Source organism: Scyliorhinus torazame, chromosome 17 (assembly GCF_047496885.1).
Source record: "Scyliorhinus torazame isolate Kashiwa2021f chromosome 17, sScyTor2.1, whole genome shotgun sequence".
In the NCBI taxonomy this organism is placed as follows: Eukaryota; Metazoa; Chordata; class Chondrichthyes; order Carcharhiniformes; family Scyliorhinidae; genus Scyliorhinus; species Scyliorhinus torazame.
Window position 1 is genome coordinate 78,249,985 of NC_092723.1, and position 24,885 is coordinate 78,274,869.

General features: G+C 50.3%; 1 protein-coding gene across 3 annotated transcripts in view; it reads right to left on the minus strand.

Annotated features, from left to right (window-relative positions):
• Window positions 1–23,363, minus strand: part of LOC140393965 (BTB/POZ domain-containing protein KCTD20-like) — a 170,870-nt gene extending 147,507 nt beyond the window's left edge. The window contains exon 1 of one of the 3 annotated variants that reach the window (XM_072480670.1): window positions 23,220–23,363. In XM_072480670.1, the coding sequence (XP_072336771.1) occupies window positions 23,220–23,230 (11 nt within the window). In that variant the 5' untranslated portion in view covers window positions 23,231–23,363. Of the gene's footprint in view, window positions 1–23,215 lie in introns of all 3 variants that reach the window. The other 2 variants (XM_072480669.1, XM_072480671.1) reach the window with 2 other exon arrangements.
• Between the last annotated feature and the right edge of the window lie 1,522 nt (window positions 23,364–24,885).

Genomic DNA, 24,885 nt, shown 5'->3' on the forward strand with positions numbered 1-24,885 from the left:
GGACAGTCAGAGGGAATGTTGGAGGGACAGCTGGAGGGACAGTCAGAAAGCATGTTGGAGGGACAGTGAGAGGGAGTAAGAGGGAAAGTCAGAGAGAATATTGGAGGGACAGTCAGAGGGAGTAAGAGGGACAGTCAGAGGTAATGTTGCAGCGAGAGGGACAGCTGGAGGGACAGTCAGAGGGAATGTTGGAGGGACAGTGAGATGGAGTCTGACGGACAGTCAGAGAGAATGTTGGAGGGACAGTCAGAGGGAATATTGGAGGGACAGTCAGAGGGAATGTTGGAGGGACAGTCAGAGTGAATGTTGGAGGGACAGTGAGAGTGAGTCAGAGGGACAGTCAGAGAGAATGTTGGAGGGACAGTCAGAGGGAATGTTGGAGGGACAGTCAGAGAGAATGTTGGAGTGACAGTTGGATGGACAGTCGGAGGGAATGTTGGATGGACAGTCGGAGAGAATGTTGGTGCGAGAGGGACAGTTGGATGGACAGTCGGAGGGAATGTTGGAGGGACAGTGAGAGGGAGTCAGAGGGACAGTCAGATAGAATGTTAGAGGAGCAGTCAGAGAGAATCTTTGAGGGACAGTTGGAGGGGCAGTCAGAGGGAATGTTGGAGGGACAGTCAGAGGGAATGTTGGAGGGACAGTCAGAGGGAATGTTGGAGAGAATGTTGGAGGGAAAGTGAGAGGGAGTCAGAGGGACAGTCAGAGAAAGTTGGAGCGACTGTCAGAGGAAATGTTGGAGGGACAGTCAGATAGAATGTTAGAGGGACAGTCAGCGAGAATGTTTAAGGGACAGTCAGTGAGAATGTTGGATGGACAGTCGGAGAGACAGTCAGAGAGAATGTTGGAGGGACAGTCAGAGAGAATGTTGCAGGGACAGTCGGAGGGACAGACAGAGAGAATGTTGGAGGGACAGTCAGAGGGAATGTTGGAGGGACAGTTGGAGAGAATGTTGGAGGGACAGTCAGAGAGAATGTTGGAGGGACAGTCAGCGAGAATGTTGAAGGGACAGACAGAGAGAATATTGGAGGGACAGTCAGTGAGAATGTTGGATGGACAGTCGGAGAGACAGAGAGAATGTTGGAGGGACAGTCAGAGAGAATGTTGCAGGGACAGTCGGAGGGACAGACAGAGAGAATGTTGGAGGAACAGCTGGAGGGACAGTCAGTGAGAATGTTGGATGGACAGTCAGAGGGAATGTTGAAGGGACAGCTGGAAGGATAGTCAGAGAGAATGTTGGAGGGACTGTCGGAGGGATAGTCAGAGGGAGTCAGAGGGACTGTCAGAGAGAATGTTGGGTGGACAGTCAGGGGGAATGTTGAAGGGACAGCTGGAAGGATAGTCAGAGAGAATGTTGGAGGGACTGTCGGAGGGACAGTCAGAGGGAATGTTGAAGGGACAGCTGGAAGGATAGTCAGAGAGAATGTTGGAGGGACAGTGGGAGGGACAGTTAGAGAGAATGTTGAAGGGACAGTCGGAGGGACAGGCAGAGAGAATTGTGGAAGGAGAGCTGGAGGGACAGTCAGTGGGAATGTTGGAGTGACAGTCAAAGGGGCAGTCAGAGCGAATGTTGGAGGGACAGTGAGAGGAAGTCAGACGGACAGAGAGAATGTTGGAGTGACAGTCGAAGGGACAGTCAGAGCGAATGTTGGAGGGACAGTGAGAGGAAATCAGACGGACAGTCAGAGAGAACGTTGGAGGGACAGTCAGAGAGAATATTGGAGTGACAGTCGAAGGGACAGTCAGAGAGAATGTTGGAGCGACAGCTGGAGGGACAGTCAGACAACAATGTGGTTGACTCTGAAATGCCCTCTGAAATGGCTACAAAAACACAAAAAAGGAATGAAACCGGATGGACCACCCAGCATCGAACTACACATCAGAAACGACAATTGCAAACCCAGCCCTGTCGACCCTGCAAAGTCCTCCTTACTAACATCTGGTGGCTTGGGCCAAACATGAGAGAGCTGTCTCACAAACTAGTTAAGCAACAGCCTGACATAGTCATACTCACAGAATCACACCTTACAGCCAATATCCCAGACTGCACGATTGCCATTCCTGGGTATGTCCTATCTCTCCGGCAGGATAGACCCAGCAGAGACAGCGGCACAGTGGTATACAGTCGGGAGGGAGTTGCCGTGGGAGTCTTCAACATCGAATCTGGACCCCATGAAGTCTCATGGCTTCAGGTTAAACATGGGCAAGGAAACCTCCTGCTGATTACCACGTACCGGCCATCAGCTCATGAATCCTTCCATCACTGATGACAAGCTGATGACAAGGACGCAGAATATGCTCTGGGTGGGGGACGTCAATGTCCATCACCAAGAGTTGTTTGGTAGAAGGGCCGCACGGTGGCGCAGTGGTTAGCACTGCTGCCTCATGGCGCCAAGGTCCCAGGTTCGATCCTGGCTCTGGGTCATTGTCCGTGTGGAGTTTGCACATTCTCCCCGTGTCTGCGTGGGTTTCACCCCCACAACCCAAAGATATGCAGGGTAGGTGGATTGGCCACTCTAAATTGCCCTTTAATTGGAAAAAATGAATTGGGTACTCTAAATTTTTTTTTAAAGTTGCTCGGTAGTACTACCACAGACCGAGCTGGCTGGATCCTAAAGGACATAGCTGCTAGACTGGAATGCAGCAGGTGGTGAGGGAACCATCAAGAGGGAAAAACATATTTGACCTCGTCCTCACCAATCTGCCTGCTGCAGATGCATCTGTCCATGACAGTATCGGTAGAAGTGACCACCACACAGTCCTTGTGGAGACAAAGTCCCGTCTTCACATTGCGGATAACCTCCATCGTGTTGTGTGGCACTGCCACTGTGCTAAATCGGATAGACTTCGAACAGACCTAGCAACTCAAGACTGGGCATCCCTGTGGCGCTGTGGGCAATCAGCAGCAGCAGAATTGTATTCAACCACAATCTGCAACCTCATGGCCCAGCATAGCCCACAATCTACCATTACCACCAAGCCAGGAGATCAACCCTGGTTCAATGAAGAGTGTAGGAGAGCATGCCAGGAACAACATCAGGCATACCGAAACATGAGGTGTAAACCTGGTGAAGCTACAACATAGGACTACTTGTGTGCCAAACAGCATAATCAGCAAGTAATAGACAGTGCTCAGCACAACAAAGGCATCAGATCTAAGCTCTGTAGTCCTGCCAAATCCAGCCTTGAATGATGGTGGACAATTAACCAACTCACTGGAGGAGGAGGCTCCACAAATATCTCCATCCTCAATGATGGAGGAGCCCGACACACATTTGCAAAAGACAAGGCTGAGGCATTTGCAACAATTTTCGCCAGAAGTGCCGACTGGATGATCCATCTCGGTCTCCTCCGGAGGTCCCCAGCATCACAGATGTCAGTCTTCAGCCAATACGATTCACTAAGGGACAGTGGGACGGAAAGCGAGAGGGACAGTCAGAGGAACGGTCGGAGGGACTGTGATGGCAGAAATTGTGGGAGAGATTAATTGTGACTGACCAGCTTTATGGAGGCTTCCCAAAAGGTTTCTCATCAGACCCTTAAAAGAAGCCCAATGCCCTAAATGAGTTTCTATTCATAATTGGACTGTAAAAGGTATTAACATATTTAGGACAGCAATAGTGAAATGTGCTTCCTCTCCTTGCCCACATGTACTTATTGAGCGCATGCTTAAAGTGGCCTCATTAATCAGATCAAAGTAGAATTCCACAAAGTGTGTTACTGTTAATCGGAAACTGTAAGTGGAGCACCAATCTACACTCTAAACTCCAATAAACAGAAAACGTATTAAACACCGACCCTTTCAAACTAGAAGGTTTATGATTAAACAACAGAACGCAAAGTCCAATAGACTGGGAGACAGCACTCTGACCAGAACGCCAAGGGGGAGACAGCACTCTGACCAGAACGCCAAGGGGGAGACAGCACTCTGACCAGAACGCCAAGGGGGAGACAGCACTCTGACCAGACGGACAGGGGAGATAGCATTCTGACTAGACAACCCAACAAATATCTAGTTTAATCTTTCGGAATGGAACTATGGACATAAGGGCAGCACGGTAGCACTGTGGTTAGCACAGTTGCTACACAGCTCCAGGGTCCCAGGTTCGATTCCCGGTTTGGGTCACTGTCTGTGCGGAGTCTGCACGTTCTCCCGTGTCTGTGTGGGTTTCCTCCGGGTGCTCCGGTTTTCCCCCACAGTCCAAAGACGTGCAGGTTTGGTGGATTGGCCATGATAAATTGCCCTTAGTGTCCAACAAAAAAGGTTAGCTGGGGTTTACCGGGTTATGGGGATAGGGTGAAGGTGAGGGCTTAAGTAGGGTGCTCTTCCTAAGAGCCAATGCAGACTCGATGGGCATAATGGCCTCCTTCTGCACTGTAAATTCTATGAAATTCTATGAAATAAATTCAAACTAGAATATAGTGACCTCAGGGTTGAGGGAAGAAATTCTACAGAGTGTTCCTGATGTGGAATAAACTTCAGAGGGAGTGGGGCAAATCCTGGAATCGCTTTCGAAATATTTGATTTGAGCAGAAAGGTTAATATTCTGATTGGATGGAATTAAGGTAAGGATGGCCTTCCTGATCAGTAACTATTCCAGTGAAATGAGCTGCCATCCTGTGATTAATGTGTCAGTCTGTGTGCTCTATGAATTATTGTCAGGACAGGCTCTCCACAGTAAACTGATCCCATGCTGGAAGTGTCACTGACATTCAAACTAATATCAATTATTGACGGCAGACAATGTGTTGAGAATCAGCAGCTTAATGAAAGATAATATTCTCCGTGTGTGCAGCTACATGCTGGCTCGAATGGCGTATCCGCGAGAGGTTCACATGAAAAAAATCTCTGCAAATTCCTCATCGATTCCGATACCGGTGAGGGTCTAGCACCGGCGCCGACTGGAAATCCCGCCACCCACGGCAAAAATGGCTCCAGAATAGCCGGAACCCCGGGCCGCACATGCGCACAGCTGACGATCTGCAGTGGTCGCGCCGCACGACATGGCGCCGGCCGTGCGCAGACCCAACCCGCCATCCGCGACCCCACAGCCCACCCCTGGCCACCCCCCACCAGTTCCCCCAGCCCTCACAGAAGCCCCCCCCCCCACCCCCAGCCAGCATCACGGATCCCGGCCGGGTGTGGTGGCGCTGGACACAGTCCGCAGCTGGCACTCTGGGTTCACGGTTTGTGGAACCACACGTGGTCCGCGCCATCGGAACTCGGCCCATCAGGGCGGAGCAACGCGGGTGGGCTGGTCGATGAGGAACCAACAGCATTGCAACTGCGTGGTGTGCGATGACGGCATTTCGGAGGGGGCGAAACATGGCTGAAGGCTGTCAAACCGGCACCGGCCCTGATTTCAGCGCGGAGCCCATTCTCCGCCCAATCGCCGAGCACGGTTTCAGAGAATCCCGCCCATTGTATCCCCTCGCTCCGAGTTACCCCCCCCCTTATCTTCACTCTGTGGCCCCCATCCCCTCAGAGTGGACCCATCCCCTCACTGAAGTGACCCCATCATCTCAGAGTGACTCATCCTCTCAGTGACCTCACCGCCTCACTCTGAGTGACCCCCTGGCGACCCGCATCGACCCTCACTGAGTGACCTCTGCCTCTCTCTGCCTGACCCCATCGCCTCACTCTGAGTGACCCCAACCCGCGCTGCAAGTGGCCTCCATGCCCTCACTGAGTGACCCCATCCCTCGCTCCGAGTGACCCCACCCCCGCTCCGAGTGACCCCACCCCTCGCTCCGAGTGACCCCACCCCTCGCTCCAAGTGATCCCAACCACACACTCCGAGTGACCCCACCCCGCTGTCCGAGTGACCCCACCCCTCTCTCCAGTGACCCTACCCTTCGCTCCAAGTGACCTCCATGCCCTCACTATGGGTGACCCCATCCATCCACTCCGAGTGACCCCACCCCTCGCTCCGAGTGACCCCACCCCTCGCTCCGAGTGACCCCACCCCTCACTCCAAGTGACCCCCATGCCCTCACTATGAGTGACCCCATCCATCCACTCCGAGCGACCCCACCCCTCGCTCCGAGTGACCCCACCCCTTGCTCCGAGTGACCCCACCCCTCGCTCCGAGTGACCCCACCCCTCGCTCCGAGTGACCCCACCCCTCGTTCCGAGTGACCCCACCCCTCCCTCCAAGTGACCCCCATGCCCTCACTATGAGTGACCCCCATGCCCTCACTATGAGTGACCCCATCCATCCACTCCGAGCGACCCCATCCCCTCGCTCCGAGTGACCCCTCGCTAACCACTGTTCCTGCATCTGCAAAGACCACTGGGAGGGTGAGAAAGAGGGAGGGAGACAGAGAGAGAGAGGAAAGGGAGAAAGAGAGGGAGGATAAGTGAGGAGAGAATGGGAGTGAACAAATCTGAGAGAGTGGAGAGCTAGATAGAGAGCCAGATACTGAAGAATCACGTCCAATATTTTGGTTTCTCATTCGACAGCTGAACCACAGTTTCTGTCACCGGGCCTTCGTGCCTGTGATCTACTGCGAGGCTCAACAGTCATTCAACTGTCATTAAGCAGACAGCTAAGTCTAAGTGTTGCATTCAGTTTTAGATTAATTGTCTCCGTCTGTAAGATCTGACACATGGAAACCAGCGAGAGCTGCTGCCTGAGCAGCCTCCAGAAGGATTGGGCCTGCTCTGTGCTTTGCTGGGCTGGCAGCCACATTTTCAACCCTGGGATTGACAACGTGATTTTAGGACAGTGATTCACAGCATTTTTTAAACAGAGAATGGCAGCTAGTGTGAGACATGAAACAATGATCTGATTCAATCATTCCAGTAAACTGACCTGCTGACTACAACAGATCAATCATTGCAATAGGGAGCACAAGGGCCCACTTGAATCAGCCCATTCGGTTGTACGTGACCGGCTGGAGGACAGATGACTGATAACAGATCGATGTCTCCTGGTTAAGTATTCGCCAAAACGCAAGTCCTGCAAGAATGTTCGACATATTAAACTGCAGAGAACTGCATGGAGTCACACTCAGTCTTGTTCCGGGAATTCGGCAGAAGCTGTTTGTGTTCCAGCTCTTCTTCCTGAGTCGAGGTCAATCCCACCACCCAACTGCCTCACTCAGAGCTATCCCACACATTCGGGCCGCAAAACACAGATACAACTTACCTCGAACTATGAGACTGAAAGCTGTCTCTCTCTCTCTCGCCAACCTGAGAAATAGAAACTAAAACCTACAGAGAATCATGACACGGGTGTACCAACCCTCCAAAAGAGCACCCTACCCAGACCCAATCCGCCGCCCCATCCCCGTAACTCCATCTAACTGTTGAACATTTAGGGGCAATTTAGAACGGTCAATCAACCTAACCTGCACATCTTTGGATCTGACTAATAATTGTTCATCAACCAGCATGCCTAAAAGAGATAATAATAATAATCTCTATTATTGTCACAAGTAGGCTTACATTAACACTGCAATGAAGTTACTGTGAAAAGCCCCTAGTCGCCATACTCCGGCGCCTGTTCAGGTACACTGAGGGAGAATTCAGAATGTCCAATTTACCTAACAAGCACATCTTTCAGGACTTGAGGGAGGAAACGGGAGCACCCGGAGGAAACCTATGCAGACACGGGGAAAACGTGCCGACTCCACACAGACAGTGACCCAAGCCGGGAATCGAACCTGAGACCCTGGCGCTGTGAAGCAACAGTGCTACCGTGCCACCCCCATCACCTGGTCATCTATTTCATTGTTATAGGATCTTACTGTGCCCAGATGGCTGTGGTGTGCAGGACGCTTGGTGGCAAGCATCTCCCCAAAGCCACAAACCTCACCACTGAGAGGGACATATGCACCACCAAGCTCCCCTCCAGGCTACGACCCATCACTTGCCATGATCCTGGAACTGCCAGGAGGCAGTTGGTCGGATGGTTAATGATGCAGAGCGAGGCCAACAGCGTGGGTTCAATTCCCGTACTGGCTGAGGTTATTCACGGAAGACCCAGCCTTCTCAACCTTGCCCCTCGCCTGAGGTGTGGTGATCCTCAGGTTAAATCACCACCAGTCAGCTCTCCCCCTCAAAGGGGAAAGCAGCCTATGGTCATCTGGAACTATAGCCACTTATAGTCTCAAAGCACTGGCTCAAGAAGGCAGCTCACCATCATCTTCTCAGGAGTAACTAGGTGGCACAATAAATGTTGTTCCTTTGGCAATGAAGCCCATGTCTCCAGAATGAATCATCTTTTAAAAGTGCCGGATGAATTTCCTACATTATCCCTTGCTCAAAACCTAACCTTTCCCAAGGGTTATTGGCCTGAAACATTAACTCTATTTCTCTCGCCACAGAGGTTGCCAGGCCTGCCGAGTATTTCCAGGATCTTCTGGATCAAATGCAACCCTGCGGCAAAACTAGGCCAGCATTCCTCCCTTCACAAGCAGATTAAATACAGCTGCTGTTTCTGGGATCTTGTGGAGCGTTTATCAGCTACCCATATACAAGGCGGTGCATCAAAAGGTAAAATTTGCATTTTGTGGATCCCAGCAAGAGGATTTCTTCAGTATCACGTGAGCTGCGAGTTAGGCAAATCCTTTCCAATGACAGCATCCCGAGACAGCCACAGAGAAGGCGGGCACTGCAACCGGGTGTAAGTACATGGATTCCTATTGCTGCTTCATTGCGAACACTGTCATTTAGCTCGACTGGAACAACAGGGCCCTCCCTAACGAAAGGCTCTTTAGGCCAGGACTGGACCGCGTGGACAACCTGCAGTGGGACCAGACTTTAACGCAGCTTCGAGTTTAACTAGTTTGAAGCTGTGGATGGCATTCTGGGACAGTGTACCTGACCCTTTATCACTCTGTATTGGGTTGTAATTAGGCCAGGTGAAAGGTTACAACAGGTTAATCAGCATTTGAGATGGATGACAGGCCCTGCCTGTTTGTTCATTTAATAAGCAGCTCATCATCCCCAGGAGTCGTCACTGAGCTGGATGGTGAAACAGGCTCTCACGCCTGGAAAAATATCTGGCACCCCACCATTTCACCCAGTACTCTTCTCTTTAATAGCCTTGCCTAAAAGTGCTGATCCGAATGAGCATACAGTTCCACAAGAACTACATAAAAACATACTTAGAAAGTAGAAGCAGGAGACCTCCGGTGGCGGCCTGTAGGAGGAGGTCGCACATTGGATGGCTCATGCTCAAGGCTTGACTTTTTTAGAATTTAATGCCCGGTCCCAGGGGCAATAGTGCAGGAAGACATATGGAGGGAGGATGCCCAAAACCCAAAGGAAAGCTGTCGTGAAGAAGGGGGGCGCGTGACGGTTCGCCGTTGAGTGGAAGGGTCGGTTCGGCAACTGGAAGGATGGCGGAGGCTGGGTCGCTGGGTGGGGCCGCACTGTTCACAGCAGAAAAGATGGCCAAGGTGATGGTTGTGGAACTTGAAAAACAATTCGCAAAGCACATGGAGCTGATAAGGAAAGACATGATGGCGGCATTGAAGGTGCTTGTGGAGAAGGCGATTGCCCCGTGAAGGCGGCGGCATCAAGGACATTGGTCGAGGTGCGGGAGCAAGGTGAGAAACTGAAGGGAGTGTAAGAAGCCTTGTCACAACACAGCGATCAACTCACCTCAATGGATGAGGAGCTGCAGAGGGTGGTGGAGGCCAACAAGGGTCTGCGAGCCCAAGTGGAGGACCTGGAAAACAGATCTAGGAGGCAAAATCGGAGGATCGTGGGCCTGCCTGAATGGGTGGAGGGCCCGAAGCCGACGGAATATTTAGCCAAGGTGTTGGCGGAGCTGTTGGGGGAGGAAAAAGATTCCTCTCGGTATGAACTGGATAAGCCTCATAGGGCGTGGGGGCCTAAAGCAAAGGCCAATAAGCCGCCAAGAGCAGTGATTATTTGTTTCCGCAGGGTGCCGCGTGAAGGAGAAGGTCCTGTGTTGGGCAAAGCAGAAGTGGGCTGTAGCAGGTATACGTATATACCAGGACTTTATTGTGGAGTTGGTGAGGAGGCGGGCGGCCTTATCATAGAATTTACAGTGCAGTAGGAGACCATTCGGCCCATCGAGTCTGCACTGGCCCTTGGAAAGAGCACCCTGCTCAAGCCCACGTCTCTACCCTATCCCCGTAACCCCTGTGGTGATATGCATCACTGTAAATACACAAGGGGTTAATATAGGTACACTGCAACACTGCAACTAGGTAAACACCAGAGGGAGCACCAGAGACATCATGACACACAGAATTCAACCAATAGGTCAGTAAGATAGGACACGACCAATGGGCAGTCAAGACACCCAGAGGTGACACTACCACGAGGGGGCTACCCATATAAAAGGACAGGGCACACATGCTCTTTCTCATTCCACAGGCGACACTCAGAGAAACAGGGGCAGATCAGGAAACATCACACCCACCGCATGGATTAGGTGTCTGTGCGGAGTCTGCACATCCTCCCCGTGTGTGCGTGGGTTTCCTCCGGGTGCTCCGGTTTCCTCCCACAGTCCAAAGATGTGCGGGTTAGGTGGATTGGTCATGATAAATTGCCCTTAGTGTCCAAAATTGCCCTTAGTGTTGGGTGGGGTTGCTGGGTTATGGGGATAGGGTGGAGGTGCTGAACTTGGGTAGGGTGCTCTTACCAAGAGCCGGTGCAGACTCGATGGGCCGAATGGCCTCCTTCGGCACTGTAAATTCTATGATAATCTATGAACTCCTTAGACTTTTATTTCGAGATGGTGGAAGCAGCGGAGGCATTTGTGAATGCAGAAGGGTAGAAGTGAGAAATGGGACTGAAGATTACTTTTTGGACTGAGGGTGGGGGTGGGGTGAGGATTGTATGTAGCTCGAATTCTCACTGCATGTTTCTATATGAGCTAAATGAGTTGAAGTTGCCTATTTGGACAAGGTAAGAGTTGGGATTTTCTTTGGCAATGATCGTTCTTTGGAGTTTGTGTGTTTACACCGGGGTTATGTGTTGAAGGGGATTACTTTCTGTTCCCGGGACCGGGCGGGGGGTGGGGGATTGGAGGGGAGTGAGGCCTGGGCAGGGACCTCTAAACTGGCCAGTGAACGGGAGTGGGGTGTGGGGGAGGGGGGGGGGGGGGGGGGGGTGGCCATCAGAGCCTGGGAGAACAGGTTTCGATGTGCCTAGGAGGTATGAAAAGTTGGGGGAGGGGACCGAAGCTGGGTGAGGTGCTTTCGAGAGGAAGTGGATGGAGGAATTCTGGGAGGATGAGGGGCTCAATGGGACGGGGCGGGCCAACCAAAGTGGGCAGGGTCCAGAGTTATGAGGATGGTGCATAGGAGGGGAGGGGGGTGAGAGACACCCCGGTTAGGATAGTTATGTGGAATGTGAGGGGTTTGCTGGAGGGAGGTTTTCAGTGTCATCTCGGGGGTAGTGCTCGTGAACTTGGAACCAGGGCCCCTAGAAGCCTTTTTCGGGGGTCGGACCGGCTCGGATGGCAGGCAGGTGTGGGGGCAGATGTTGTTAGCCTTCAAGTTGCTGATTTCCCGGAGGTGGATCCTGTTGGGGTGGATGTCAGCATCTCCATCCTGTGACACGGCTTGGCGGGGGGACCTACTTGAATTTCTTTGACTCTCGGAAAGGTGAAGTCTCAGCTGAAGGGGATAAAGGATGGGTTTCACAATTCATGGTGGCTGTTTATTATGCACTTCCGAGAATTGGTTGCCATTAAATATTAGGCAGGGGGGGTCGGCGGAATTGCTGTCTTTGGTTACACTGTTTACGAATTGATTGTTAATTTGTGTTTTTTGTCGGGCAGTACGGTGGCGCAGTGGGTTAGCCCTGCTACCTCACGGCGCCAAGGTCCCAGGTTCGATCCCGGCTCTGGGTCACTGTCCATGTGGAGTTTGTACATTCTCCCCGTGTTTGCGTGGGTTTCGCCCCTTAATTGGAAAAAATTAATTGGGTACTCTAAATTTAAAAAAAATAAATTGTGTTTTTTACCTGGAATGTACGGGTGGATGTTTTGGTCTGCATACTGTGCGGGGTGTGGTTTGTGAGTGGGGGATTGTTATTATATTTGCTTTTGTTTGTTTTTTCTTTGGTTGTTTATTGATGAAAATGTTGAAAATGAGAATAAAAAGATTTAATTTAAAAAAAGAAATTAGAAGCAGGAGGAGGCCATTCGGCCCTGCTGTATCATTCACTATGATCATGGCTGATCAAATTCAATACCCTGATCCTGTCTTCCCCTTATATCCCATGATCCCTTTAGCCCAATAACTATATCTAATTCCTTTGTGAAATCATTGAATGTTTTGGCCTCAACTACTTTCTGTGGTATTGAATTCCGCAGATTCATCACTCTCTGGGTGAAGACATTTCTCCTCACCTCAGTCCTAAATGATTTATCCCTTATCCTCAAAACTATGACCCCTAGTTCTGGACCCCCCACCATCAGGAATATTCTTTCTGAATCTACCCTGTCTAATCCTGTTAGAATTTTGTAAGTTTCTATGAGATCCCCTCTCACTCTTTTAAACTATAACGAACATAATCCTAACCGATTTTGTCTCTCCCTGCAGTCTCCTAACCAACCGTCCCACTATCCCAGGAATCAGTCTGGTAAACCTTTGCTGCACTCCATCCATTGTAAGAACACCCTTCCTCAGATATGGACACCAAAACTGCACACGATACTCCAATTGTGGCCTTCCCAACACCCTATACAATTGCAGTAAAGTATCCCTATTTTGGGCAGCATGGTAGCGCAGTGGGTAGCACTGCTGTCTCACGGAGCCGAGGTCCCAGGTTCGATCCTGGCTCTGGGTCACTGTCCATGTGGAGTTTGCACATTCTCCCCCGTGCTTGCGTGGGTTTCATCCCCACAACCCAAAGATGTGTAGGGTAGGTGGATTGGCCATGCTAAATTGACCCTTAATTGGAAAATATGAATTAGGCACTCTGAATTTTTAAAAAAATTACTAGACCCGAATCCTCTCGCTATGAAGGCCAACATACCATTTGCCCTCATTACTGTCTACTGTACCTAGCACAGATCCTGTGGTACTAGTCACTGCCTGCAATCGGAAACAGACCTTTTCATTCCAACTTTTTGCTTCCAGTCTGCTAACCAGCTTTCTATCCATCTGAAGACACTACCTGCAATCCCATGCGCTTTAACTTTACATAGTAACCTGCTATGTGAGACCTTGTCGAGAGCCTTCTGAAATTCTAAATAAACCACATCCACCGGTTCTCCCTGGTCAACTCTACTAGTTACAAAGAGCAGGGGCTGTTTAGCACAGGGCTAAATCGCTGGCTTTGAAAGCAGACCGAGGCAGGCCAGCAACATGGTTCAATTCCCGTAATAGCCTCCCCGAACAGGCGCCGGAATGTGGCAACTAGGGGCTTTTCACAGTAACTTCATTTGAAGCCTACTTGTGACAATAAGCGATTTTCATTTCATTTCAAGAACATAGAACAAACAGTACAGCACAGTACAGGCACTTCAGCCCACGGCCCACGATGTTGTGCCAACCATTTATCCCTATCTAAGATCAACCTAACTAACCTATACCTCTTCAATTTACTGCTATCCATGTGCCTGTCCAAGAGTCGCTTAAAAGTCCCTAATGACTCTGACTCCACCACCTCTGCTGGCAGTGCATTCCACACACACACATCACTCTATATGTAAAGAACCGACCTCTGACATCTCCCCCATACCTTCCTCCAGTCACCTTAAAATTATGTCCCCTCATGACAGCCATTCCCGCACTGGGGAAAAGTCTCTGGCTATCCACTCTATCCATGCCTCTCATCACCTTGTACACCTCTATCATGCCACCTCTTTTCCTTCTTCGCTCCAGTGAGAAAAGCCCTATCTCCCTCAACCTTTCTTCATCAGACGTGCCCTCCAGCCCAGGCAGCATCCTGGTAAATCTCCTCTGTACCTTCTCCAAAGCATCCACATCCTTCCTATAATGAGGCGACCAGAACTGGACACAACATTCCGAGCGTAGTCCAACTAGGGTTTTATAAAGCTGCAGCAAAACCTCGCGGCCCTTAAACTGAATCCCCCTGTTAATGAAAGCCAACACACCATACGCCTTCTTAACAACCCTATCAACCTGGGTGGCAACTTTGAGGGATCTATGTACGTGGACCCCAAGATCCCTCTGTTCCTCCACACTTCCAAGAATCCTGCCTTTAACCCTGTATTCAGCATTCAAATTCGTCCTTCCAAAATTGATCACTTCACATTTATCTAGGTTGAACTCCATCTGCCACTTCTCAGCCCAGCTCTGCATCTTGTCAATGTCGTATTGTAACCTGCAACAGCCCTCAACACTACCTACAACTCCCCCAATCTTTGTGTCATCGGCAAACTTACTAACTTCCACTTCCGCATCCAAGGTATTTATAAAAACCACAAAGAACAGAGATCCCAAAACAGATCCCTGCAGGACACCACTGGTCACCGACCTCCAGGCGGAATACTTTCCATCCACTACCACTCGCTGTCTTCTTTCGGCCAGCCAATTCTGTATCCAGACAGCCAAATTTCCCTTCAAAGAATTCCAGTAGATTTTCCAAGCATGATTTCCCTCTCGTAAATCTATGCTGACTTGATCTGATTATACCACTGCTTTTCAAATGCTGTTCTATGAAATCCTTGATAATGGACTCTAACAACTTCCCTACTATTGACGTTAGGCTCAATGGCCTATAGATCCCTGTTTTCTCTCTAGTGATATCATGGTTGTGATGTAATTCATTGACTGACCACTAGGAGTCTCATTAGTATATAAGTGAATGTTACAGACTGGTGACCTCAGACTGACTTGGGAGCTGGTGGACAGGTTGCTTGTGCATGTTCATACTGTTATTCATCTGTTGCTTTGTATATATTTGACCCACAGTTAATGTTAATAAATCGTTTATAGGGATTCCGGGTGCGGCGATGACCAGCTAAGTCGCACGTTTCGGCACCTCCCGTTTTAACGGACTTTTGGGCTCTTATCGGGAGCCCCAACGGCAATTTGGCTAAACCCACTGTGAGGCGACATAGAAGGGAGTCCCCCCGGATGTGAATGGACAGAAGAGATAATAGTGTCCAGATTGCGGAGGATCCTCTGGAGCAGCGGCAAAGAAGGGAAGTGAGAAGCAAGATGGCGGCGGAGGGAGGCCAGTTGGTATGGGGCCTGGAACAGCAGGAGTTCCTCCGGCGATGTGTGGAGGAGCTCAAGAGGAGGTGCTGGCGCCGATGCTGCAGGCGATTGAGGGGTTAAAGGAGGCGCAGAAGACCCAAGAGATGGAGCTCTGTGGTGTGAAGGCAAAAGCTGCCGAAAATGAGGACGAGATACAGGGCTTGGTGGTGAAGACGGAGACGCACGAGGCACTGCATAAGAGGTGTATGGAGAGACTGGAAGCCCTGGAAAATAGCTTGAGGAGGAAGAACTTAAGAATCTTGGGTCTTCCCGAAGGGGCAGAGGGAGTGGACGTTGGGGCGTATGTGAGCACGATGCTCCATACCTTAATGGGAGCAGTGGCCCCGACGGGCCCCCTGGAAGTGGAGGGAGCGTATCGAGTCCTCGTGAGAAGACCAAAGGCAGGAGAAATACCTTGAGCAATAGTGGTGAGGTTCCACCGCTACAAGGACAGGGAGATGGTCCTGAGATGGGCGAAAAAGACACGGAGCAGCAGGTGGGAGAACGCGGTGATCCGCGTGTATCAGGATTGGAGTGCGGAGGTGGCGAGAAGGAGGGCGAGTTTCAATCGGGCCAAGGCGGTGCTCCACAAGAGGAAAGTGAAGTTCGGAATGTTGCAGCCGGCAAGACTGTGGGTTACACACCAGGGTAAACACCGCTACTTCGAGACGGCAGAAGAGGCGTGGACATTTACTGAAGAGGAGAAGTTGGACTAGATTGGAGAAAGATTGTTTGAAATGAAGTAGTGAGGTGGTGGCAAGGAACTGTGAATCAGATGGGGGAAAATTTTCTTTCCCCTCGAAGGGGGGGGACATGAAGAAATGTGGGCGCCTGTGGGGAAGGGGAGGGGGAAGGAGAGAGGGAGCTGCGCCATCAGGGGCGGGGCCGAGAGGAAAGCGCGGGCTTTGTTCCCGCACTATGGAAATTGTGGCGGGAAAAGGGGGCTCAGGAAGGACGGGGCCTCACATAATGGGAGGCTAAGGATAAACAGGGGAAGCCGAGGTCAGCCAGAGTTTGCTGACTTCCGGAAGCAATATGGGGGGAGCAACTAAGCTAGAGAGGGATCTAGCGGGGGGGGGGGTGGGGGGGGGTTAACTGGGCTGCTGCTGCTAAGGGGAAGGGGGAGCTGTTACGGGATGGGATGGTCGGGACGGGAGGGCGCCGTCGGGGGGATAAGCGGGCGCGTGGGAACCGGGTGAGGAGCTGGTCTAAAAAAGGGGATGGCTAGTCGATTGGGGGGGGGGGGGGGGGGGGTGGGGGCGTAAAGAGCCCCCCAACCCGGTTGATCACGTGGAATGTGAGAGGGTTGAACGGGCCGATTAAGAGGGCAAGGGTACTTGCGCACCTAAAGAAGCTAAAGGCAGACGTGGTCATGCTTCAGGAGACGCACCTGAAACTGGCGGATCAGGTCAGATTAAGAAAAGGATGGGTGGGACAGGTATTCCACTTGGGCTTGGATGCGAAAAATAGAGGGGTGGCAATACTGGTGGGGAAACGGGTATTGTTTGAGGCGAAGACCATAGTGGCGGACAGTGGGTGAGTGGCAGATTGCAAGGTGAGGCGGTGGTGCTGGTGAATGTATATGCCCCGAACTGGGATGGCGCGAACTTTATGAAGCGTATGTTGGGGCGCATCCCGGACCTGGAGATGGGAAAGTTGGTAATGGGGGGGGACTTCAACACGGTGCTGGACCTAGGGCTGGACCGGTCCAGATCTAGGACCGGGAGGAGGCCGGCAGCAGCCAAGGTGCTTGAGGGCTTCATGGAGCAGATGGGAGGAGTGGATCCCTGGAGATTTACTAGGCCAAGGAGTAAAGAGTTTTCCTTCTTCTCCCATGTCCACAAAGTGTACTCCCGGATAGTCTTCTTTGTCCTGGGAAGGGCGCTGATCCCGAAGGTGGCAGGAACGGAGTATTCGGCTATAGCCATTTCAGATCATGCCCCACATTGGGTAGATCTGGAAGTAGGAGAGGAAAAGGAACAGCGCCCACTCTGGAGATTAGATATGGGACTGTTGGCGGACGAGGGGGTATGTGTAAGGGTGAGGGGATGTATTGAAAGGTAACTAGAGATTAATGATGACGGCGAGGTCCAGGTGGGAGTGGTCTGGGAGGCGCTGAAGGCGGTGGTTAGAGGGGAGCTGATCTCCACAAGGGCCCATAAGGGGAAACAAGAGGGTAAAGAAAGGGAGAGATTGTTGAGGGAGATTTTGAGGGTGGATAGGCAATATGCGGAGGCTCCAGATGAAGGGCTATACAGGGAAAGACGGAGATTGCACACGGACTTTGACTTGTTGACCACAGGTAAGGCGGAGGCACAATGGAGGAAGGCACAGGAAGTGCACTATGAATATGGAGAGAAGGCGAGCCGGCTGCTGGCCCAACAACTTAGGAAGAGGGGGGCGGCGAGAGAGATCGGAGGGGTTAGAGACGAGGAGGGAAAGATGGAACGGGGAGCGGAGAGGGTGAACGGGGTGTTTAAGGTATTTTACGAGAGGCTATATAAGGTTCAACCCCCGGAAGGGAAAGAGGGAATGATGCGTTTCCTAGACCAGCTGGAGTTCCCGATGGTTGAGGAACAGGAGATGATAGGACTGGGAGCGCAGATTGAAGTGGAGGAGGTGGTAAAAGGAATTGGGAACATGCAGGCAGGGAAGGCCCCGGGACCGGATGGGTTCCCGGTGGAGTTCTATAGGAAATATGTGGACCTGCTGGCCCCACTTCTGACGAGAACTTTTAATGAGGCTAGGGAAAGGGGGACACTACCCCCGACGATGTCGGAGGCGACGATATCGCTGATCCTGAAAAGAGACAAAGACCCGCTGCAGTGCGGGTCATACAGGCCTATTTCCCTCTTGAACGTAGATGCCAAGCTTTTGGCCAAGGTGATGGCGACGAGGATAGAGGACTGTGTCCCTGGGGTGGTGCATGATGATCAAACGGGGTTTGTTAAAGGGAGGCAATTGAATGCTAATATACGGAGGCTGCTGGGGGTGATGATGATGCCCCCACTGGAGGGGGAGGCGGAGATAGTGGTGGCGATGGATGCAGAGAAAGCATTTGATAGAGTGGAGTGGGACTACCTGTGGGAAGTACTGAGGAGATTTGGATTTGGAGAGGGGTTCATTAGATGGGTTCAGCTCCTGTACAGGGCCCCGGTGGCAAGTGTGATTACAAATAGGCAACGATCTGACCACTTCCGACTATATAGGGGTACAAGACAGGGATGTCCCCTGTCCCCGTTAATGTTTGCGTTGGCAATTGAGCCACTGGCCATAGCGCTGAGGGGCTCTAGGAAGTGGAGGGGGGTACTTAGAGGAGGAGAAGAGCATCGGGTGTCATTATACGCGGATGACTTGTTGTTGTATGTCGCGGACCCAGTGGAGGGGATGCCTGAGCTAATGCAGACACTCAGGGAGTTTGGAGAATTTTCAGGATACAAATTGAATATGGGGAAGAGTGAACTGTTTGTGATGCACCCCGGGGAACAGGGCAGGGGAATAGACGATTTACCGTTGAGGAGGGTAACAAGGGATTTCCGGTATTTAGGGATCCAGGTGGCCAGGAACTGGGAAACCTTGCATAAGCTTAACTTGGCACGACTGGTAGAGCAGATGGAAGAGGACTTTAGGAGGTGGGACATGGTGCCCCTGTCATTGGCGGGCAGGGTGCAGGTGGTTAAAATGGTGGTCCTTCCGAGGTTTCGTTTTGTGTTCCAGTGCCTCCCTGTACTGATTACAAAGGCCTTTTTTAAGAAGGTGGACAAGAGTATTATGAGCTTTGTGTGGGCTGGAAAGACCCCAAGAGTAAAGAGGGGGTTCCTGCAGCGCAGTAGGGACAGAGGGGGACTGGCATTGCCGAGTTTAAGTGATTATTATTGGGCCGCCAACGTGTCAATGATATGTAAGTGGATGAGGGAAGGGGAAGGAGCGGCGTGGAAAAGACGAGATGGCATCCTGTAGGGGAACTAGCCTAAAAGCACTGGCGACGGCGACGGCGCCGTTACCGTTCTCCCCGAAAAAACCCAGTGGTGGTGGCAACTCTGAAAATTTGGGGGCAGTGGAGACGACATAAGGGAGTGACGGGTGCCTCAGTGTGGTCCCCGATAAGGAACAACCATAGGTTCGACCCGGGAAGGATCGATGGGGGATTTAAATCTTGGCAGCGAGCAGGAATTGCGAAATTGAAGGACTTGTTCTTAGACGGGACGTTCGCGAGTCTGGGAGCACTGACAGAAAAATATGGGTTGCCACCTGGGAATGCATTTCGCTATATGCAAGTGAGGGCATTTGTGAGGCAACAGGTGAGGGAATTTCCGCAGCTCCCGGCGCAAGAGATCCAGGACAGAGTGATTTTGGGGGCATGGGTGGGTGATGGTAGGGTGTCAGATATATATAGGGGAATGAGAGACGAGGGGGAGACGATGGTAGAGGAGCTGAAGGGAAAATGGGAGGAGGAGCTGGGGGAAGAGATTGAGGAGGGGCTGTGGGCAGATGCCCTAAGTAGGGTAAACTCTTCGTCCTCGTGTGCCAGGCTCAGCTTGATACAATTCAAGGTTCCATACAGGGCGCATATGACTGGAGCAAGGCTGAGTAGATTTTTTGGAGTGGAGGATAGGTGCGGGAGATGCGCGGGAAGCCCGGCGAACCACACCCACATGTTTTGGTCATGTCCGGTATTGCATGGGTTCTGGGTGGGTGTGGCAAAAGTGATTTCAAAGGTGGTGGGGGTCCAGGTCGAATCAGGCTGGGGGTTGGCTATATTTGGGGTTGCAGATGAGCCGGGAGTGCAGGAGGCGAGAGAGGCCGATGTTTTGGCCTTTGCGTCCCTAGTAGCCCGGCGAAGGATTCTACTTATGTGGAAATGAGCTAAACCCCCGGGCGTGGAGGCCTGGATAAACGACATGGCAGGGTTCATAAAATTGGAGCGGATAAAGTACGCACTAAGAGGTTCGGCTCAAGGGTTCACCAGGCGGTGGCAACCGTTCCTCGACTATCTCGCAGAGCGATAAGGGAAAATAGGAAAGTTAGCAGCAGCAACCCAGGGGGGAGGGGGGGGGGGGGGGGGGAGAGGGCTCATTTGGGTCCTCAGGGGTTTTATGTGTGTGTTTATATATTAGTTATTTATATTAGATGTTACGAAGTTACTATTTTAGTTACTATTTCTGTTGTTTCTTATTTTGTTGTTGGCAGTTGCCGTTAGTTAGCATATTATTTATTTTAAAAACGATCAATGTATATATTATTACAAAGTTGTAAAATGGGACATTTTTGTTTGATCAAAAAACTTTAATAAAATATATTTTTTAAAAATAAAAAAATAAAAATTGTTTATAGCTTTCGCTACAAGTGTTCTTGTAATATAAATCAGGCCATCCGACAAGAACATTACACTCTCTACCTCCCTTTTTGAACAGTGGGCTTATAATTAGCTACTCTCCAATCTGTAGGAGTCATTCCAGAGTCCAAAGAATTTTGGAAAATGACCAGCAATGGATCTACTATTTCTAGGGCCACTTCCTTAAGTACTCTGGGATGAAGATTATCAGGCCTTGGAGATTTGTTCACCGTCAATCCCATTAAATTCCCCAATACCAATTCTTTACTAATACGGATTTCCTTCAGCGCCTCACTAACACTTGTGTTTCTCAGAAATTTCAGTACATTATTGATATCTTCCTTTGTGAAGACAGAAGAAAGTACCAATTTAGTTCCTCAGCCATTTCTTTGTTCCCAGTTATGAATTCCCCCGTTTCTGACTGTAAGGGGTCGACATTAGTTTTTGTCAATCTTTTTCTCTTTATATACCTAGAGACACTTTTACAGTCAGTTTTTCATGTTCCCCACCAGCTTACTTTCATATTGCATTTTCCCCTTCTTAATCAATCCCTTGGTCTGCCTTGGCTGAATTTAAAATGTTCCCAATCCTCAGATCTATTGCTTTTTCTTAATAATTTGTAGGCTTCTTCTTTGAATTTAATACTATCTCTAATTTCCCTTGTAAGCCATGGTTTGGCCACGGTTCCCTTTTTACTCTTGCGCCAAATAGGAATAAACAACTTTTGGAGTTCACCCATTCGTTCCTTGAATGCCTGCCATTGCCTGTACACTGTCCTTCCTTTCATTAATGCTTCCCAGTCCTGAGGCACAGCCTCAGATTGAAGGGACGATCATTTAAAATTGAGATGAGGAGGAATTTCTTCAGCCAGAGGGTGGCGAATCTGTGGAACTCTTTGCCGCAGAAGGCTTTGGAGGCCAAATCTCTGATTTAAGACAGGGATAGATAGGTTCTTGATTAATAACGGGATCAGGAGTTATGGGGAGAAGGCAGGAGAATGGGGATGAGAAATATATCAGCCATGATTGAATTGCGGAGCAGACGCGATGGGCCGAATGGCCTAATTCACCTCCTGTGTCTTATGGGGTCTTACCCAAATGGCCAGTCTTCATGTATCAGCCTAGATAGTAACTATTGGCAGGCTGTTCAACTTTGGAAGCATCACAGCTGATGTTCATCCCAATGCTTACATATGCATATTTTTCACCAATGATCAGGAGCAGGAAGCCTGGCTACTATCCCTTCCCTCAATCCCAGGGAATACTGGGATCAGAACAGGAGACCGGCTTATTACCCACTTCTGTGATCCAGTGTCACTGGACAGTGATCAGGAGAAGGAACCCGAGCAGGTACAATCAGTCCTCCCTCAGTTGATGTGATGCTGCCGTCAGCAGTGAGGTGCAAATTTGGGGAGTTAGGAGTATCCGAGAGACACACACAGTCGGAATGTAAAATACACATCTCTCTCTCTGCTGACATCCCCAGGTTGGACAATGCAAAGAGATCAGTGTAATAACACTAGCCACTGAGTGGTTGGGTGTCTGATCAGCTCTCCCTCACTGTCCAGTCAGCATTCCCATCGGTCATTCCCAAGACACCATTCATTGGTGCTGGCATGGGTGGTACTGGACGGGAGGGCATGGGAAACACCCACAGGAGCCGATGTCACCAGCACAGTGGGTAGCACTGCTGCTTCACAGCACCAAGGTCCCAGGTTCGATTCCCGGCTTGGATCACTGTGTGGAGTCTGCACGTTCTCCCCGTGTCTACGTAGGTTTCCTCCGGGTGCTCCAGTTTACTCCCACAAGTCCCGAAAGAAGTGCTGCTGGGTAATTTGGACATTCTGAATTCTCCCTTTGTGTACCCGAACAGGCGCCGGAATGTGGCGACGAGGGGATTTTCACAGTAACTTCATTGCAGTGTTAATGTAAGCCTACCTGTGACAATAATAAAGATAATAATAATACAAAGATGTGCAGGTTAGGTGAATTGGCCATGCTAAATTGCCGGCAAGTGTCCAAAGGGTTAGAGGGGGTTACGGGGATTGGATTTAGGTAGAGTTCTTTCTTGGAGGGTCGGTGTAGACTCAATGGGCTGAATAGCCTCCCTCTGCACTGCAGGGATTCTATGATTCGATACACCACAAGAGGAGCCAACTCGACATAAAATCCTGTTTCACAGCCCAAATTTCAAAACAGCGAGATTATAAAATTGCCCTAAAGAAATTCCACAAGAGAGCCCTGTTAAAAACATGATCAATGCATCAACCCAGACAGAGCAGCCAGGCAGAAACTGTGCTAGCTTGACGGCAAATGATATTTCCAAACTTGCGGCGGTTGCCAGTGTTTCAATGATCTTTGGGGCTGACTCTTTATAAGAACGTAGGTGCTGCGTTTGGGTTGTACATACGTTGTCCAGCTCAGAAACAGGCTACACAGGCCAGCTGCTCGGTAACCTCCTCCCAGCACAGCTGCACAGATTCCTACTGCTTTCTCCCTCAGGTACAGTGTGATGTCTGCTCAGCATGTGTGCTTTGGAGAGTAACTCAAGCCGACAGCCTCTCTCTCTCTGCCTTTGTCCCAATGTGTTATTTCTTGTTCACAGAGACCGTGAGTCTCCACAGTTAGGGCACATGTCAAAACACAGCAATTCATTTATAACTCCTCAGAGAGATTAACCCCTACCACCCCCAACCGTCAGCCCACAAACAACACTCACTTACTGTCTTTTCATGTTCTCCTGGTGAAAAGGAGCATCATCAGTTCCGAAATTCACCTTTCATTGTGGAACCAAAAAAAGGCCGAGACATGACTGATCTCCAGTATTTGAATTCTGCTCAATTAGCCTACTCCCTGCCCATTCTGCGGGACTTCTGACAGAGGGAGGTGCTTTGAAGTATCAAAATAAGAGTCCCCTAACTTGCAGGAGGGCTGCAATGTATTCACACATTGACTCAGAGAGCTAGAGTTCCAAACACAAACACACTGACACACACTCAGACAACAAACACACTGACACACACTCAGACACACTGACACACACTCAGACACACAAACACACTGACACACACTCAGACAACACAAACACGCTGACACACACTCAGACAACAAACACACTGACATACACTCAGGCACACAAACACGCTGACACACACTCAGACAACAAACACACTGACACACACTCAGACAACAAACACACTGACACACACTCAGACACACTGACACACACTCAGACACACAAACACACTGACACACACTCAGACAACACAAACACGCTGACACACACTCAGACAACAAACACACTGACATACACTCAGGCACACAAACACGCTGACACACACTCAGACAACAAACACACTGACACACACTCAGACAACAAACACACTGACACACACTCAGACACACTCAGACACACAAACACACTGACACACACTCAGACAACACTGACACACACTCAGACAACAAACACACTGACATACACTCAGGCACACAGACACGCTGACACACACTCAGACAACAAACACACTGACACACACTCAGACAACAAACACACTGACACACACTCAGACACACAAACACACTCAGACACACAAACACACTGACACACACTCAGACAACACAAACACGCTGACACACACTCAGACAACAAACACACTGACATACACTCAGGCACACAAACACGCTGACACACACTCAGACAACAAACACACTGACACACACTCAGACAACAAACACACTGACACACACTCAGACACACAAACACACTCAGACACACAAACACACTGACACACACTCAGATAACAAACACACTGACACACACTCAGACAACAAACACACTGACACACACTCAGACACACAAACACACTCAGGCACACAAACACACTGACACACACTCAGACAACAAACACACTGACACACACTCAGACACACAAACACACTCAGACAACAAACACACTGACACACACTCAGACAACAAACACACTGACACACACTCAGACACACAAACACACTCAGACACACAAACACACTGACACACACTCAGACACACAAACACACTCAGACACACAAACACACTGACACACAAACACACTCAAACACACAAACACACTGACACACACTCAGACAACAAACACACTGACACACACTCAGACACACTGACACACACTCAGACATACAAACACACTGACACACGCTCAGACATACAAACACACTCAGACACACAAACACACTGACACACAAACACACTGACACACACAGACACACAAACACACTGACACACACTCAGACACACAAACACACTGACACACTCAGACACACAAACACACTGACACACACAAACACACTGACACACACTCAGACACACAAACACACTCAGACACACAAACACAC